Here is a 17756-nt window from a genome sequence, read left to right as displayed (position 1 = left end):
AGTCTTTCATCTTCTGTTCAGACGATAATTACTGTTTTTCTCCAGAGAGTACAAACCCATTTTCTCAGGAGACCTTTAAGCTAATCAAGAAATACCTTAATGCCAATATTAAACATTGTAAACAACTTTGGTGTTGCTGATGGAGCACTTTTGTGATTAGCTCTTTCCCTTTGAAAACAAAGGTTTGCATTTGCTTGCACACAGACTGTCTTTGAATGTCCCTATTTAAACATAAGTTTCAAACTGAAAGCGCTTCCAAGGGCCAACGCTGGGAACGCCGCACCTTTCACGTACGTACACTCCTCTTCACTATTCAAGTCGGTTTTCTAATGTTTTTAGGAAACGGATCGATATTTGCCCGACAGAGATAATGCCCCCGATTGTCCCTGCTGTGTCGCCATGGTGAGCGGCCACACCTACAGCGACAGCTCGGCGAGGAGATTGGATAGAATCGCTCCTTTGGCAGCCAACCACCCCTCGGCAGTGTCCCCACAGCGGGGTCCCGGGACACCCAGCAGACACGCTACTCAAGCACCAGCCTCCCGTGGGGGGGGGGGCGGGGGGGGGGTCAGGCAAATGGGGCAGCGTCACCGCCTTCTCCGCACAGGCCCCACGTGATGGTATCTCACAAGTGACACTGCTCACTGGGGCAGGCTGCCTTAGAAACCCCCTTTTTATTGTTAAAAGGAGATTGTGTGAAGTTAAGGTACATAGGAAGTGGCAGGTACAAGAGGATCTGAGAGAGAACAGCACTTGGGGATCCTAAAGGAGCCTGTTACTCTCCAGACGTTAAGTGACTCCCCACGGTCAATGCCGGACTTGACGGTGATTCACCCTCGCAGGCCAGCGACGCTGGTTGCCACGGAAACACCGCGGCCTCGCCGCCACCGGAGTCAGGACCCTGGACCGCCCTGAGGATCACTGCGCGCGAGACTGGCAATGGAAGGGCCGGCTGGTCTGTCTGGACGCGTGCAGAGAGGACGGCCCATCCTGACCCTTTCCGCGACCGCACAGCAGCTCCGTTCAGGGGCGCACGGCGCCTGGAGACCCAGTTCTGCACAAGGGGTTTTGCCCGAGGGCGCCGAGTACCCGGAACAAGGACGCACGGGTAAGACTCCCACCCGGGGACACCCACCGTCCCAGGCGTGTGTTGGCGACAGGGAGGGCCCTAAACCCCGACCCAGTCTTTCACCAAGTGCTCTGCAAACTCTGCTAACTGCGGAGTTTATTTGTGTCCACGATCACAGCCTCCGTGTCGCACGTGGAATAAACGTTAGGGCGTCTAAGTGAAAAAAAAAGACCAAAATAGACACGCCCCGGCGTTTGCACTTACCGTGTGACTCTCGTCATTTCTGAGCGCCACGTGCTTGGCGTGACCATCTGTGTCGCCTTTCCTCTCCGAGGCTGGACCCTCTTTTATCTGTTTAAATGTTCGCTCCAACGTGGTTCAAAACCGATAGCACGACCCCCAAGTTACCTCCTAGACGCAAACGCCCAAACCCAGAAACAACCAAAGCGCAACCCCGAGGCCTCGCAGGGGCGGGGCAGTGGGATCAAGGGAGTCGTCTCAGTGAACGGCTTCAGCCGTGACACAGACGCTCATTTCACAGAACGCCTTTCGCTTAAGCGCGGCCGGCGTCATCGCCCGACCCAATTCCCAGCAAAGCCCATCTGCCTTGGGATGAATCCTTCACAGAGAGAAAGCGCCGGCGCCTGGTATTCGAAGTCCTCCAAACTTCCCTGCCGGACGTCCGAAGACAGACCCCTCTTCCAATACAAAGAGCTCTACCAGTCGAGGAGAGTCGAGAACACACGTCTTGCGCTAGAACGTTTGGCGACGACAGCCAATAGCGCTCTCCCACCGCCGCTGCGCCACTCGAGCGAGGGTCGAACGTCCCCGCCCCCGCGCACCGGCGGATCGGCAGCTTGCGCGCACACTGACGCCTTTAACCCGGAGCGCCCGCAAGCGGGCAGCGGTGCGCGCGGACCCAGAGGGCGGGCGCAGCGCCCACAGCGGGCGTGCAAACACAGCGAGGGGCCTACCTTCGTACAGCGCTCGGAAGCCCTGGGCGCTCACGGCGAAGTCGGTGGTGAACCACAGGGTGAGGATGGAGCCCGTGCTGACGATGGAGGAGGGCAGCTGAAATCCCGACAGCCTGGGTTAAAAAACAAAACAAAACACGAAGACGGTTAAAAAGCAGGGATGTGTTGCTGAAGCTAGTCTGATAAACACCCGTGACTCCTCTTGTCACGGTGGGTCGCTTGTTTGCGACAGGGCATTGGAGGGTGACCCGGCCGTGCGCAAGGTGTCGCCGGCCAATTGAGCGACTTCGGCCATCAGAGTCTGCTCCCTTGAACAAGTTCTGGGAACGCTGTTCCTTGAAGGAAGCGGACAACACGCCGCTGTCTTAAAGGGAGCACGCGGGACGGCAGACGGCGGGGAGTCTCCCCGCAGGTGCTGCACGAACCCAGACGCTGCTGCGTCTGCTCTTGCGTTTACGATCTTCCTCCTGAATTGTGTGATGGCCGGTGGCCACAGCGCGTAGCTAACCTGCGTACTGGTGTCGTGTCCCTACAGTAAACCACGGTTCCTCTTGAAGACACGCCAGTCACAGAGGAGGGACCAAAAATCAATCATGACCTTGAGCAGAGGTCGAATACATTGATTTTAGTGTTTGGATTTCATGACACACACTTTGAATTTTAAAGGTGTTTTTCACGTATCACTGGGCTTGGGTCTATTTACAAACTTTAATGATGGTGAAGTCAGAACTCCGAATGCGTAAACCAGTATAATAATATGCATAATACTTGAATGACTAACAGCTTTCGAAAAGGTCAAAGAGATGCTTTGTCAATTTGTATTTTACCCGAAGTTTGCTAATTAGGCAGTTTGTCTACAGATGTGTGGTTTAATTTAGTCTGAGCACAAGCCTCCGATGCCAGAATATGTCAGCCTGAACGCTCATTCCCCACAGGAGAGATTTTGGCCTGCCGGTTAGTCTATGGCATTGAACTTAATTACAGTCTCTGTAGGTTGCAGAGTCAAAATAGAAACTAACAAGAAAAAATGAAAGAACAATCACCAATCACTAAACAGCACACTTCTAAATCACCCATGCATCAAAGAGAAAGTCTCAAGGGAAGTAAAAAAAATATACACTGAACTAAATAAACTTTAAAATACAAGATGTCAAAATTGGGACTCGGCTGAGCAGTGCTGAGAGAAAAATTAATAGCACCAAAAATACATCAGAAAAGAAGAAAATTTCATCTTAATCACCCCAGCCTCATTTCAGGAACTCAGAAAAGAAAGAAGAAAATCAATCTGAAGCAAACAGAAAGCACGAAATAAAAGATAAATGCAGAAATCATTACACATTGAAAGCAGGGAAACAACAGAGAAAAACAATTTTTTGGAGAGGAGCTAAGTCTTTGGAAAGGATTGACAAAACAACAAAGGGCTGGGAGGAGCTACAGACGCCTGCTGGCAGGCGCACGGCGGCGAACATTACTAGGGGACCACAGACACAAAACAAACTCGGGCGTGCGGCCCGACTGCTCACGTAAACTTGTCCATCTGACCTGAAGGGGCTGCCTCCTTTAAAAGCACACGACCACAGGTCACCTAGCAGGACACAGGAGACGGGACTGACCCCATGACTATTAAACTGCCCCCGAGGAGATCTCCAGCCCAAGAGTTCCACAGGAGGATTCTGCCACCGTAGACTGAGTGTGTGTGTTCCCTCGGAATTCACCTGATGAGACCCCCAGGGTGGGGCACCGGGAGGGGATGAGGTCCCCAGGGCCTTGTCCTCGTGAATGTGAATGGGATGGGCACCTTTCTGGAACGGACCCCAGAGAGCGCCCTTCTGGCACAGGGGGACACAGCAAGGAGACGCCCCCGGTGAAAGAGGAAGACACCCTCCGAGACACTGCGTCACTGGCCCGTCGGTCTGGAACTCCCCAGCCCTGAGAAGTGGGAGGAACGGATACGTTTCTACTGTTTGCAGCCCGACAGTGGTCTCTGGCGTCTGTCAAAGGCACCAAGACAACTACCCATGTGCACTGAGACGTCTACCGAACCTTTACACAATGGGCTCCAACCTCACAGGGAGCCTCCCAGGGGAGTGGGAGTGGGTGGAGCACCCCCTGCGTGTTCCGCGGCACGGATGTCACCCTATGCACGGAGTTGCTGCCCCGAACCCACACGGTGACGCCCTGACTCCCGATGTAGCTGCATTTGAACCTGGGGCTGGGAGAGGGCCAACGAGGCCAAAGAAGGCCGTGAGGGCGGGCGGCTGACCCAGTGACACTGGTGGCCGTGAGGGAGGAGGAAGAGGAGGAGGAGACCTCTCTCTTGCACCCCCATACACGCACCAAGCGGAGGTCACATGAGCCCCCGGCGTGCAGGTGTGCGCCAGCGGACAGAGCCCTCACCCACACTTGAGCACCCCACACCCGGGCATCAGGTGTCCCGGCCCCGGACTGCGAGGACGTGAGTGTCTGCTGTTGAGGCTCCCGGTCCACGGTGTTTCGTGGCAGCAGACGAGCCGACTGAGACCTCTGATGCGGAGGCCAGACAACAACGGTGCTAAAAAAGTACGAATAAACCAATATCCTTCACACATGCAGGTGCAAACATCCTTAACAAAACCAAAGAAAACAGCAGCAAGCAACGTGTAATGAGAGTTCGTTAAATGACCGAGTGTTGTTTATTCTGGGCATGTAAAAATGGCTCCATATTTGAAAAATCAATCCATGTAATGGCCATAATAACAGGCTAAAGAGTAAACTCAAAGGTTGTAATAATCTATGTCAAAAAAAACGGCATTTGACAAATGTAACCATCCAGTCATGAAAAGAACCTTTCAGGGAGATGCGAGTGGAGGAGAACTTCCCCAGCGCGGCGGTGCGTGCCCACGAAGCACCCCCAGCTGACACATGCTCGGTGGGGAAACACTGAGTGCTCCCCAAAGACGGAGAAGGAGGCACAGGCCGGGGCTCCCCACTTTCATCAGCGCTGGGCGGGAAGACGTGGCGGTGCCACAGGCTGAGAAACGACCGCAGGCGCGTACCGGCCAGAAAGGGTGGATTACAAGGGCCCGTTTGCGGGTGACACACCCGGGCACGTGACTTGTGTCAGCAGGTCTGTAGGGGCACCCCCGGAGCTAAGCCGTGAAAGCAGCAGGTGCACAGGAAACGCCGTGAACATGAAAGTGCCCCTGTCTCTCTGCTGTGCAGACTCGCACTGAACTCACGGACGCCAGGACGGAAGACACGGTGCCTTTCGTGATTGGCGAAAAAACAAAATAAGACGCTTAGCAGGAACAACACTGGTGCAGAATATACCCTGAAAATGTCAGACATGCTGAAGAAAGAAACCAGTACACTACTAAATAGAGAAATACACCGTGCTAATAGAGTGGAAGGTTCAGCATTGTAAACATGTCTATTTTCCTCAAATTCACATACAGGTTTAAGAATTTTCATTAAAATCCCAGCTATTTTTTTGCTGACATAACGATTCTCCTAAAATTTATATGAAAAGTAAAAAAAAAAGGGAGGGAAGGAAGGAAGGAAGAATAGTTTAATTAAAAATAACTAGGTAGAATCGGTCTATCCAATTTTAAGGTTTACTTTATAGCTACGGAAGTTAAGACCATGGGACGGTTTGGGCAGAGGAATAGGCCACACCCCAGTGGACCAGGACGGAGAACCCAGAGAGGGACCCGGATGAAGACGCCCCGCTGTGGGCAGGGCACGAGGGCAGCCCGTGGAGGGAAGGCAGGCTCCCAGCACACGGCGCCGGAACGCCCGAATGTCGGCAAAGACCGGCAAAAATGAGCTCAGCTCCGAGTCAGCATAAGATAATTAACTCCTCATGGATCGCAGACAGAAACGTGAAATGTAACTCACACTTTCAGAGGAAAAAAACAGAGGGGGGGCATCTTTAGGGTTTAGGGCCGAAGAGCTTCCAGACTAAACAGCAAAAGCCCAGCCCATTAGAGCAAAAAAAAATGGATGTATCAGATTTCATGAAGATTGGAAGAGTTTGCTCTGCGGAAGACCCCATGAGGAGGACGAAAAGGCACACTGCGGACGGTGGGAACATTGGCAAACCTCACATCTGACCCAGGACAAGCGTCTAGGGCACGTGAAGACCTTGAAACACTCAGCAGTAGAAGACCAGACAGCCCGGTTAGAAAACAGGCAGAAGGCACAGAAACTGTTGCAACACAGACAGCAAATTAGCACCAGAAGACACGGTCCACATCGTGAGCTGGCAGGGAGATGCACAGGAAACCACAAAGAAACAGCGTGGCACTCCTATGCAGAATGGCTGGAGTGACCGTCAGTGACAACGCCCAGCACTGGCAGAACGTGCAGAGGAGAGGGGGCCCGCCCCTCTGGAAAACAGCTGGGCGGTTCCTTAAAAAACGGAATGCGCGTCAGCCACACGGCCACATGGCATCTGGATACGAATGTCCGTGACAGCTCTAGTCTCAATAATAACAAAGAAACTGTGACAGGGTGCAGCCAAGAGGGGGGCCCCAAGTAGGGATTTGGAATGGGGCCCAGAACTCAGGGTGTCCACGAAATATTAGGATGTCCTCACTTCCCGTCCTGCCCCCACACAGGTGTGGGTTGGGGGAAGGGACACATGGAACAGGCCACTGAGAGCTGTTTTGCATAGCAGCAGCTTTGCAGCTGACCTCAGTGTGGTCATTTAACACATCTGTAACCTTTAACTGGTTGCACAGACATGTTACATAGCTGTGGCCATGCTCTGAGCCAGGGGAATGGAAGTAACTTCCCCACCAAGACATGACTGGGGGGCAGGTACCCCGAGTTACAGCACCTGTGTGGGAACTTGGAGAAGATTGGCTCCTCGCCATGGGGCCACACCTGCCCAGACTCACCATGGCAGCCCAGGAAAGCTGGAAGCGTATGAGAGTGCTGGCAGGTGGAGCCGATTGTGGGAGGAGACGGAAATGGGGCTGCAGAGGAAGATTGGCGCGGGGATTTAAACCCAAACACGGCAGCCATTGCAGAGAGAGGACCACGCAGCTTTGCCAGAGTGGGGACCCCCGCAGCTTTAGAAGGGGGAACCACCACCCAGCTTTAGCAGAGGTCCCGGCGACACAGCTGATGGTGCTGGGAACCGAGGGAGGCCTACCAGCCTAGCACGGATCACTGGGAAGAACTGGGGGCTGCCTGAGCCACGGACTTCTATTTCTTTCCCTGAGATACGGCACCCCAGACTGGACAGAGGGGCTAAGGAAGGACGGTGTGTGTTTGTGGGTGTTTTAGGGACTTTGGGATTTTGATGAAGACATTGGGTCACTACTTTAAGTCTGTAAAGCATTAAATAAACATTTCCTTTCCTTTTCATGACTCTCTGGCATTGAGAGACGTCTTTCCTATGAGGCGGCCGACTTAACAAAACTGGGGGGTTCCTTTCGGTAATAGTAGATTGCCCTCCATCCCCCTTGGCCCCTTGTGCTCTGTAACAAAACTAGAAATAACTCACCCCCGTGAGGGGTGAGTGGCTCACCAGCCGTGGCACTCCCACGCCAGGTGCCTCTCAGCCGCTAGGACAGCGGAGTGCCCCTGTGCACCCGCCCCCCCCCGCCCCCGCCCCGTGACTCTGCAGAGAACTGGGCCTCACGGGAAGGTCAGCCCTGGAAGGCTGCGTGCTGTGCAACCAGATGTTCTTAGCATTCTTGAAATGGCAAGGTTGTTGGAAAGGGGAACGGATATTTTGCGACCAGGGGTTAAGGAGGGGGTGAGCACAGGAGGGAAGTGGGCGTGGCTATAAAAGGACCACGGGAGGTGTTGTCGTGGCAACAGAAAACGTTCTGTATCCCTTCTGTCCCAATGTCAACACCCCAGCCAGTCCTTGTTGGACAGTTTTGCCAGATGCCACCTTTGGGGACACCGGGCCAAGAGTACCCGGAATCTGTCTCTTTCTTACAACTTGGTGTAAACCTACAATCAGTAGAAAAAACAAAAAAACAGTATTTCATATCAAAACATTCCCTCGGGGTCCATAAGTAAGTGGAACAAAAATGGTTGACATTCATTTTATTTAGCAATCATCTGTTTTGAAGCTTCAAATATTTATTAGCGTAAGTGTATGCATCAAATAATGGGAGAGCACTTGCAACGCAAATTCATCATGTTTCTTTTAATTTAGGTGTTTCCTAAAGAATCGTGGTTAAGAAGAGAGACACGGTGTTAGAAGCCCTAAATCCCCGCTACAGGGCGGCGGACGAGCGGTGGGGCGGTCTGCTCCAGCGCGCACAACCGCAGACGAAATCCGCACTGCTGGCCTGCTCACGGGTCTCCTTCCCGGCTGAGCCGGGAACCGCGGGGTGCGGCCTGCACGAGCAGGGCGCAGGGGCGGGCGGAGGGGCGCAGCGCGGAGGGCGGAGCCTGTGCAGCTCCAGGCGGGCGTCACAGCCTCACCCTGTCCGCCCGAGAGCCGGGGAACCTGGTACACACGTCCGGTGTCTGCGGATGTGCCGCCCAAGGTGCTCTGCGCTGCATCACTCACGTGCTTCCCCCGGGGACCCTGGGGACACACGTTACGGCCCCGGACTTCCTTCCAGGAAAACCCATTCTTAGGAACACGGGCCTGTCTGTGACCCCCGTAACTCACGGTGCTGCCCACATCTCTCGGTGTCGACTGCGAGAAGACGTACACCCGCGTGGCTGGCTTTTCCCGGGCGACGTGGGAACACCTAGAGCAGCCCCAGCTTCCACACTTTGCGTCCCTGCCGATACCGGCCTGGCGGAGTGCTCGGGCCTTCGTGTCCCCGGGAGCCGCCCTGTCCCGGGCACCACCAGCCAGGGTGTCGGCAAAGCGGGCGGAAAAAAACAAGACGGAGAGAAAACGCAGGCGGCTGCCGGCCCCCCACTTCTCTCCGTCGACCCGAGCGGCACTGAGGTCTTGGAGGAAGGTGATAACATCTTTAACCCGCCTGGAGATGACCGGGGTAAAAACCAAGCCACAGAGACACGTGTAGCCGTTTACCATGTGTTTTCTCCAACAATACGGCCTACAAAACGAAGCCGGGGTCCCCAAGTGGTCGGGCGACTGGGGCGGCCGCTGGCGCCGAAGGCTGAGCTGGAAGAGGGGTCTGTTTTACCCCAGAGCTGCGTCTGCGCGCCTGGCCCGCGGTTATGGTCTCCCCGTAGAAAACAGCCCTATTTTACTGTATGCAGAGTGTTAGGGCGCCACCTGACACCCTCCCTGCATTATGGGCGGGAGGGAGAGGGGGCTGTTTGGAAAGGGCAGTGGAGTTTGAGGACAGCAGAAACGAGCCGCAGTTCCGTCTGTCCATCGCGCCCTCCCGTCCCCGCCCCCCCCCGGTGGCATCCCCGGGGTCCCATCGACTCCCGTGGACCGTATTTTCTGCCGGAGGAGGCAGTCCAGGTGGACGCGAGGGCAGACCTGCCAAAGGGAGTGATCACTAGCAAAGCAGGGCCAGCACGGAGCACGTCCACATTCTCGGGCCCGGGTCATCCGGCGGAGACATGAGTTTCGGGACGGAGCGCGCTCCTCCTTCCCTGGGTCCCCAGAAACGCCCCGGGTGAGCTGCGCTGAGAAAAGGCTCCTGGGAGGTTCCCACGGCGCCGTCCTTCCAGACGCTCCAGGCCCTGACACCAGTGCGACCATCTCGCTACTGCAAACGGGAGTGCGGAAGGAAAGGTGGGAAGGCACTCGGGGACAGCCGCGCAGACCCGGGGGCGGGGGGCCGGCGGGAGCGCGGTGCACATCACAGGAACGGCCGGGGAAGGTCTAATCCCATTACACAGAGCGCCCTCTTCCTCGCTGCACACACTGCATCATCTGCAGCGCTGGTGATCGTAAAATGTCAGACGTCGTTACAGCTGCGGTTCAGTTAAAATGTCAAGTGTACATTTTAAGTAAATTAGGAAAAAAAATCACTAAGTTAAATCTTACGCCAGTGAACTAATTGCTTTAAAAGAAATCGCTGTAGAGCCAAATATTGCCCAACTCACGTTAATACTCAGTGTTTAATAGCACGGCTTCATACCTCACGCTAATGCTGGTACCGTTACATGAGAGCGTATGAAGTGGCTCAGCCTAGCATCACGAGTGAGAGTAGAGTCGTGCCCGTGGAGGTAGCGGGGGTGTTCAATCGCCCCATCTTCCACCATCACAGCAGTCTCCTCCGCGAGCGAGTCCGGAAGCCGCCGCCCTGGGCTGTGCGCGTGCTCCCGGGGCTGAACCGCGGGGAGCGCCAGGCAGTCCGCGGCTCCGCTGGTTCCCTGCTAACGGAGACGTTCAGGGACCAGCTCTGCGTGTGCTCAGGCGTCAGGCCCGCGCGTGTGCCCGCACGAGTTTCCAGGCCGTGGAGTAAAATACGGGACTTACTGTTTTTCAAAAACTCTGTATTTCATGGCTGTTATTACAATTTTAGGAACACCGTGGTCTCTCTCGGTGCTCTCTTTGGGCCTGACTTTTTATACTGGATAATCAGAATTCACCTTTCATCCATTCCAAGTATTTACTGGGCGTCTGTTAAACGATGTGTTAATGACTAATACGTGTCATGCGTTCAAGGAATTCGGTGTAAAGTGGAAGCCAGTAGAACGACAGGGAACGACAGCGAAGTGGAACGACAGGGAAGATTCTGGAAGGAAGTCGATCAGGATGATTCCCAGGGAAGTCTCCTGGAAGCTCTTCTACCTGCTGCCCTCCGGCTTGGGTGGGGGTGGGGGTGGGGGTGGGGCGGGGGGTCACGCAGAGCTCCTGAAAGGCTTTGAACATTCCCGCCAGCTGAGGATTCCTCCATCCCCTCCCTTCCGCGGTCGTGTTGGAGGGGAAGGAGCGCAGGGGTGGCATCTGGGGACAAAGTTTCTTCCCCTCCCACCCCTCCCCCCTCCCCTCCCCCTCCCCCTCCCCCCTCCCCCCTCCCCCCCACCCCGAACGGAAGGCGCGGCCCCCAAGTCACAAAGGCCGACGCGGAAACGTTGAAACAGAGGCGCGTCGTCCCCGTCATCAAACAACGACGCAGTTACTCCAAGAGAGGAACACTGCCCACGGCCGTGACGTGGCCACGCCTCCCACGGAAAGAAGTCACCCCTGCAGGGGGAACCCCTCACCCACGCTGTGACCCGGGTGTGAGAGGGGCCCTCGCTGCGCCGCCCCGGGAGGGCGGAGGCCCCGGGTGCCCGGGGAGCCTGGGCGCACGGCGCAGCACCCCCGGGTGGAGAAGGCAGCAGCGCGGAGGCCCCGTGGAACGTACCGGGCTGGTCTCTGGTCGGACGGTGCGGACCGGGTCACAGCGGAGGCGCAGGCTCCCGAGACGCTCGGCCCGCGCTCTGGGGGCTACACTCCCGACACACCCTCCCCCACCGCCTCGGCCGGCCGCGTGCGCATGCGCCAGGGCCCCCGTGGCACAGGCCGCTCTCCAGGGCAGTGGTGGGGGGTGGGGGTGGGGAGACAGGCTGTTTCCTCGAGGAAACGCGTTGTTGTTTCTGCCATGTCACTCTGCATGCTGAAAAATGACTCCAGATGTTCAAACCACCGGTTTCCCCTCGAAAAACCTATATATTCTAAGCACCCGTTTTTTCACACTTTCATCTATTCCTGAAGAAATTTAAGGGCCCTTTACACATAAGTGTAATTGAGATCATGTTCTATTAATATTTTGTGGGTGTACAGAACTGTAGGTGCTGGAAATAAGAAGGAACAATGAGTTTTTTCAAATGGGTGACCTATTCGCGTTGAAGAAGGGACCAGGACTCCAGTACAGGGTGTACACGAATGGGCAAATATCAGCCGCTCTGATTGCTGGAAAAATAAACCTTGAAATAGTGTACCCTCTATGAGAAACTTGCTGGATCCACCTGCACGCCCGCCGAGGGCCGTCTCAGACCCGTCTCGGCCCCGGGACGCCCGTGAGTGAGACCCACGGTGCCCACTGGGAGGACCCGCAGCGACCCGAGGGAGGCGAGAATCTGCGGTTCGTTTATCTTGCTGGCGTCATCCCGGCACCCGCAGAAAATCTCGGGGACGCCTCGTGTGGGGTGCGAATCCTCAGCACCTTCCCCCTTGACTTCTCCCGCTGCCCCCCTTGGGCTGGGGCACCAGCCCCACTGCCCGTGTCTGGCAGGTGGCTCCATCAACCACCCGCCCTGCACCAGCGGAGGATGAGGGGGGGCTCGCCCTGGGGTGGGGGCTGTGTGGGAGGGGACAGCGGGGCAGCTGATGGCTGCTGAAGGGACATCGCATGTCTCCATGGCATGGTGGGTGTGTCTCCACACTCTTGGGGCACCAAACGGGTCAGGAGATACCACCCATGTCCAGACCCCCCTTGGGGCTCGTGCCTTACCCCACAGTCCATATCACTGGGGGGGGGGGCAGTTTAACTGGTGAGGCCCTCCCTTCAAGGAAAGCACGTGCCAGAGGTAGGCGTGGTAAGAAACGCTGGGAACTTTACCCGAAATCTATCATTTCCTCGCCCTGAGTCCCGCGTACCACCATCTCCCATTTCCCTTTTTTCTGTCACCAGGAACATTGCGTGAGCACCGCCTGTGACAGCTTCTTGAAAGATAAGTTCCGACGGAGATCGTGCACAGATGCGTCCCGCCGGCCAGGGGAGCCACGGCACGCCCCACCGAGGGAGGACGTGCTCTTCATTCCGGGACTCCAGGGACGGGTGCCACGGACACGGAGAGGTTTAATGTCCGGACGCCACCGCTGCACAAGACTGGCTTTCGCTGATGAGGCCCCTCCTGCGCCCGGTCATCCTATGGTCCCCCTGCACGAGGCTGTGTTAGGGGGGCACCTGCGTGCCAGCGGCCTCTGCTGGCGTGCGGTGACACGGTCACCCTCTCTGCGCATGCACAGAGCTGATCGCTGGGGTCGTCAAAGCCGCTGCCCGGCCTGGGTCTGGCCTGGGTCTGGCTGTGGACAGAAGACAGGCTTCTCACTTCCCTGTTCACATCCACGCCACCCGGCTCTGGGCCCAGCGTTCTCCCGTTCTCCCGGGCACGAGTCTCAGGGCTGCTTTGTTTATCCTTTGTCCTCACCTGGGGACACGCTCACTGACTTTGGGAGAGGGGGAGGGAGGGGGAGGTGGGGAGAGACATCGGTGTGGGAGGGAAATACCGATCAGTTGTGTCTCGTACACACCCCGGTCAGGGACCAAACCCGCCACCCAGGCATGTGCCCTGACCAGGAATCGAACCCATGACCTTGCAGTTTACAGGACGATGCTCCGACCCACTGAGCCACACCGGCCTGGGCCTAGGGCTTCCTCCTCAGGGTCTTTAGACATGACATTCTAGGAAAGGGCTAATTGTAGAAAAAATAACGTTAGAGTTTCCACCCTGAAGGGTTCTTTTTGGTATTTTATTCAGGAGATAAAATAAATATCTTATTTGGCACAAACAAGTGAACAAAACAAAGCAAGACTTTGCTCTCTCAGCAAAACAAATCAAAATGAATGACTGGCCAGCATCTAAATGGAAGAAATGTTTCTCAAAACAGGAAGGAAAGTTCATCTTTCTTTCAGGTAACTGGATTATGAAGGTTTGAGAGAAAAATCTAAGTGGATTTTTAATTTTTAAAAATTTTTTAAAGATTTTATTTATTTTTAGAGAGGGAAGAGAGAGAGAGAGAGAGAGAGACAGACAGACAGACAGACAGACATCAATGTGCCGTTGCTAGGGGCCATGGCCTGCAACCCAGGCATGTGCCCTGACTGGGAATCGAACCTGTGACACTTTGGTTCGCAGCCCATGCACAATCCACTGAGCTACGCCAGCCAGGGCTTAATTGGATTTTTTAAAAGGAACTATATTGTAAGGTGTCTTCTGGAAACCCTAGGAGTAAACAGTGCAGTAATTCAGCCACATTTTGTCGTCAGGATTGAATTAGCCGTAACATTTGGACACCTGTTCCTGATAAAGTAAATAATACGAACATTTTCCTCTCAGGTTTACTGGACCCAGATCAATGCACATATTCTAAATGCTGAGCAGAATAGCCTCAAACGCAGTCCTATTCTACAACTTTACACGCGATTCGGGTCCCATCTCTTCCTCGGACCAGCCGTGCCGAGGGGTCGGGGCCTCCTGGAGCAGGGGTGCGGGTGCAGCCCACCCAACATGCTGCAGCTCACCCAGCCTCGCCTGAGAGCCCCGCGGCCGCCGGCTGGACGCCAGCCTGCCCGGACTAACGCTCCGACTCCTTCCCGGACGATGTCCCTGACGACCTCCCGGAACCCCGGTGGGGTGGGCCGGCCTTCCGCCGCAAACGGCGGCGCAGGGACCGGTCCGTTCCGATGCTGCTAGTCCATAAAGCGGGCACGCCATGGACATTCGGCCAGGTGACCAGGGAACTCCGGACACAGTCTTGCTCCACAGCCTCATTTTTTATGCCGCTGTCCCCTCGGTTCCCCTGGGATTTCAGGGCCCGTCATGTGCCTAGATGCTCCCAGCCTCGGCACCCGAGACAGCCCCGGTCTCCGGCCCAAGGGTCCCTTCCCGCATCGCCCCTTCCCGCTGGGACACGCTGCCGAGTGGCCGGCACCGTTCACGCCGGCGGCAGATCCTCGCACAATCCACCCCGCACAGCCGGCCAGCAGCAGCAGCAGCAGCAGCAGGACACCAGGCCGGCCCGCACCAGCCCCGGGAAGAGGCAGGCGGACGCTCCAGCCTGTTTCACGCATTGCACTCAGGTCCCCGAGCAGAAAGGAGTTTGGGGAGCCCTGCGGAGTGGCACGGTGGGTGATCGCTCCACCCGCCGTCAGTTCAGACCCGCACTATCCCCTCGGGCCGCCGCTGTTTGCGCGGAGCTCCCGGGGGCTGAGCCACCTCGCCAGCTCCCCCGGCCTTAACGCTCCGGCGAGACGGCCTGCAATTAGCCGCCGATATCTGGCGACAAATGAAACCATTCACATAATCTGCCCTCCTTCTCGAGGCATTTGGAGGATCAGAAAGGCACGCTTACTATTCAAGGCCTCGTTTCTGAAATTAAATTAAAGGATGCATTATCTGGATCTATAGTCTCTTAAAAGCATTAAAGCAGCAAACACTTGTTCGAGCCCCGTTTCGGTATGCATGAGGGGCCATGCACGCTCAGGAGTCTGCATCCGCGAGTGGCTGCGCCGGCCCGGGCGCTCGCTCCGTCAGCCCCAGGGGCTGGAGGGCCATTTTCATCCTGGTGCTACATCACAGATGACATCCCGCGTGGGGATCTTGGCTCCTCCGGGCCGTTCTGGTGCCATCCTCATTACCTCAGTGCGGGGTGCGTCACGCTAATTAATCAGTCACACGATCAATTCTTCATGTACATCCCCTCCTTTCTGCTTGGCTAAGAGTTTTTAAGTCACTTAATAAAATCATATTTCAGGGTTGTTTGAATTATATAATTTTTCTTCCACAAATTAAAATGTGAAAATAACCTTTCTCGGTGCCAAATTTAACAAAAAGAATCCACATGTAATTTTTTCCCAAATTACAAAAGTTATAAAAATAATACTACTATACACCTTTATGGATGACTAAATTATTTCACACAACTTCATTACTTAAAATTTTTAATAGTCCAGTGATGCTTTTCATCTAATTTCTTTCTAACGCTCTTGTCAATGTTTCCGTTTTCTCACATCTGAAACCGGCTGCCTTGCTTTATTGCCCCACACACATTGTGTGTTTTACAAACTGGAGGCCAGACTCCCACCAGCCCACGGTTTATGGCTCACTTCACTGCGGCACTCCGTTGTGGCGGCCCGGAACCCCACCCGCAGCACCTCCCGGGTCTGTCTGCCCTGATCCGAGACTGCCGTGCACAGGGTTGCACACACGTGCACCCATTTCAAGGGTACACTGGAAGTACCTGTCTATACACATGCAAATATTGAAAAGAATGTATCTTTCTTCTCTATATTTTCATTATAAAGAAATACGCATTTCTGCCCTGGCTGGTGAGACTCAGTGCATTGAGCACTGGCCTGTGAACCAAAGGGTTGCCTGTTTGATTCCCAGTCAGGGCACACGCCTGGGTTGTGGGCCAGGTCCCCAGTAGGGGGCGTGTGAGAGGCAATGACACATCGACGTTTCTCTCCCTCTCGTTCTCCCTTCCCCTTCTCTAAAAATAAGTAAATAAAATCTTTAACAAGAAGAAATGTGTATTTCTGTATTTACCTACTTCAAGGTAAAGGAAAGGCAGCGTTTGTAAGGCAAGCCGGAGTAGGAGCTGTGCCGAACTGCGCATCCCAAAGACCGACCCACTAAAGGCAGGCCGCAGCCTGAAGCCCACGTCCCCGTTGGGGCGCCAGGGGCGGCACAAAGCGGCGTGCTCACCGACGGAACAGCCTGGAGCCCTACACCGACTCGGACCAGAGCTGTGAATCCGGGCCGCAGGAGGGAAAGCACTCAGAGGCTACCCTCTCTTAAAGACAATAAAGCCATATATTAAGATTGTAGGAAAAATGCAAAACGATTAGCAAACGCAGTGAGCAAGAACACGCACTTGGAAGTTTCCATAAACGAACTGATACGCAGCGACGGGCACTTCTTCAGCAACGCTCGATGTTTCTGCCCGTTTTTATTTTTACAAGACTCAGAAATTTCAGTGGGAAGACAAGATGTCTGCAGTAGCACTGCCCAACAGCTCCCGACGCCGTGTGAACGAGGAAGTTGGAAAAGAGACACTCCTTCTTGCAGAAGTGCCATTTGCACACGCATGAATCATGGCCAGGACACACTCGTGTGTACAGTTCAGGGAGCTGCTGAACACTCTCACCAGCCAGCGATTGGCTCTGAAGTGAAGAAGGTGGTAGCGGGCGCCCTGGGAAACACAATGGTGTTGTACTCATTTCTTGCCACTTGTGAAAAAGTTCATCATGTGAATGCATTACTTTAAAAACTGAGTATTTAAAAATATGCACCAAATATGTATCTAATTTAAATTTTACTATGTGCAATACTTTAAAATTTTTGTGACCATGTGACTATGCGGAACACAAGCTATCTTTAAGATGATTTCCTTATCATGATGACAGATGCCTTGCCACTGATTACACACGAGCTACTTAGCAAGGAGGAGAATGCGGCTTAGCATTATGAAAAACTCTTTTAATTTAACTGTCGCAACGTTGATGGGAACATAAAACTACTCCAATTTCTATGCAGTTTATGTAAGCAATTTCTATGTAATGCCCTGGATAATGTTGTTAAAGTTCTTCATTACCTACATATTTAATTTTGTCTCTCAGGCAAGTCACAATTTGCTCTAAAATAAACTATTTAGAAGACTTATTAAAATACTAATTAAAACATCAAAGGCATATTAAAGGAAAACAGCATTTTATTCAGATATTGCGGCGCCTCCCATTCCACTGGCTCGCTCGGAGCCTCTCCCACGTTCGGCCGGCAGCCGTGCTCCATCGCGGGCCGAAGACGAGGCATCACCAGGGACAAGGGGGAAAGCAGAAAACCCGGGGCGGGGGGGCCCCCCGAGTCGTCGCCAGCCATTTTGTTCGAGGTAGGGAATGTCTTTCTAAGTCCTGTTTTCAGCCTCTGACGTAATCCGCAGGTGCGCGGGCAAACTCGGTAGCAAAGTAAGTCTTCGACAAAAGGATAAAAGCCAGAGCGAGAGTTTGCCCTGGACCATCCTCTTTCGAGGAGGCTCTGGAAAACCGTTTTGTTCATAAACTGACAAGAGTTTGAGAGACTGAGGCGTGCACCTACATTCTTTATCTTTCCAC

The 17756-nt window shown here is 54.5% G+C and overlaps 1 protein-coding gene across 1 annotated transcript in view; it reads right to left on the bottom strand.

Moving 5' to 3' along the window:
- The window catches only part of CSMD1 (CUB and Sushi multiple domains 1), a 687628-nt gene that overhangs the window by 562228 nt on the left and 107644 nt on the right, over positions 1-17756 (bottom strand). Inside the window, exon 5 of the mRNA XM_045821269.1 lies at positions 2044-2156. Coding sequence (XP_045677225.1) covers positions 2044-2156 — 113 coding nt within the window. The remainder of the gene's footprint in view (positions 1-2043; positions 2157-17756) is intronic.

The sequence above is a fragment of the Phyllostomus hastatus genome, unplaced genomic scaffold (assembly GCF_019186645.2).
Source record: "Phyllostomus hastatus isolate PE091 unplaced genomic scaffold, TTU_PhHast_1.1 phas_scaffold_46, whole genome shotgun sequence".
In the NCBI taxonomy this organism is placed as follows: domain Eukaryota; kingdom Metazoa; phylum Chordata; class Mammalia; order Chiroptera; family Phyllostomidae; genus Phyllostomus; species Phyllostomus hastatus.
This window is presented reverse-complemented; position numbering and strand designations above follow the sequence as displayed.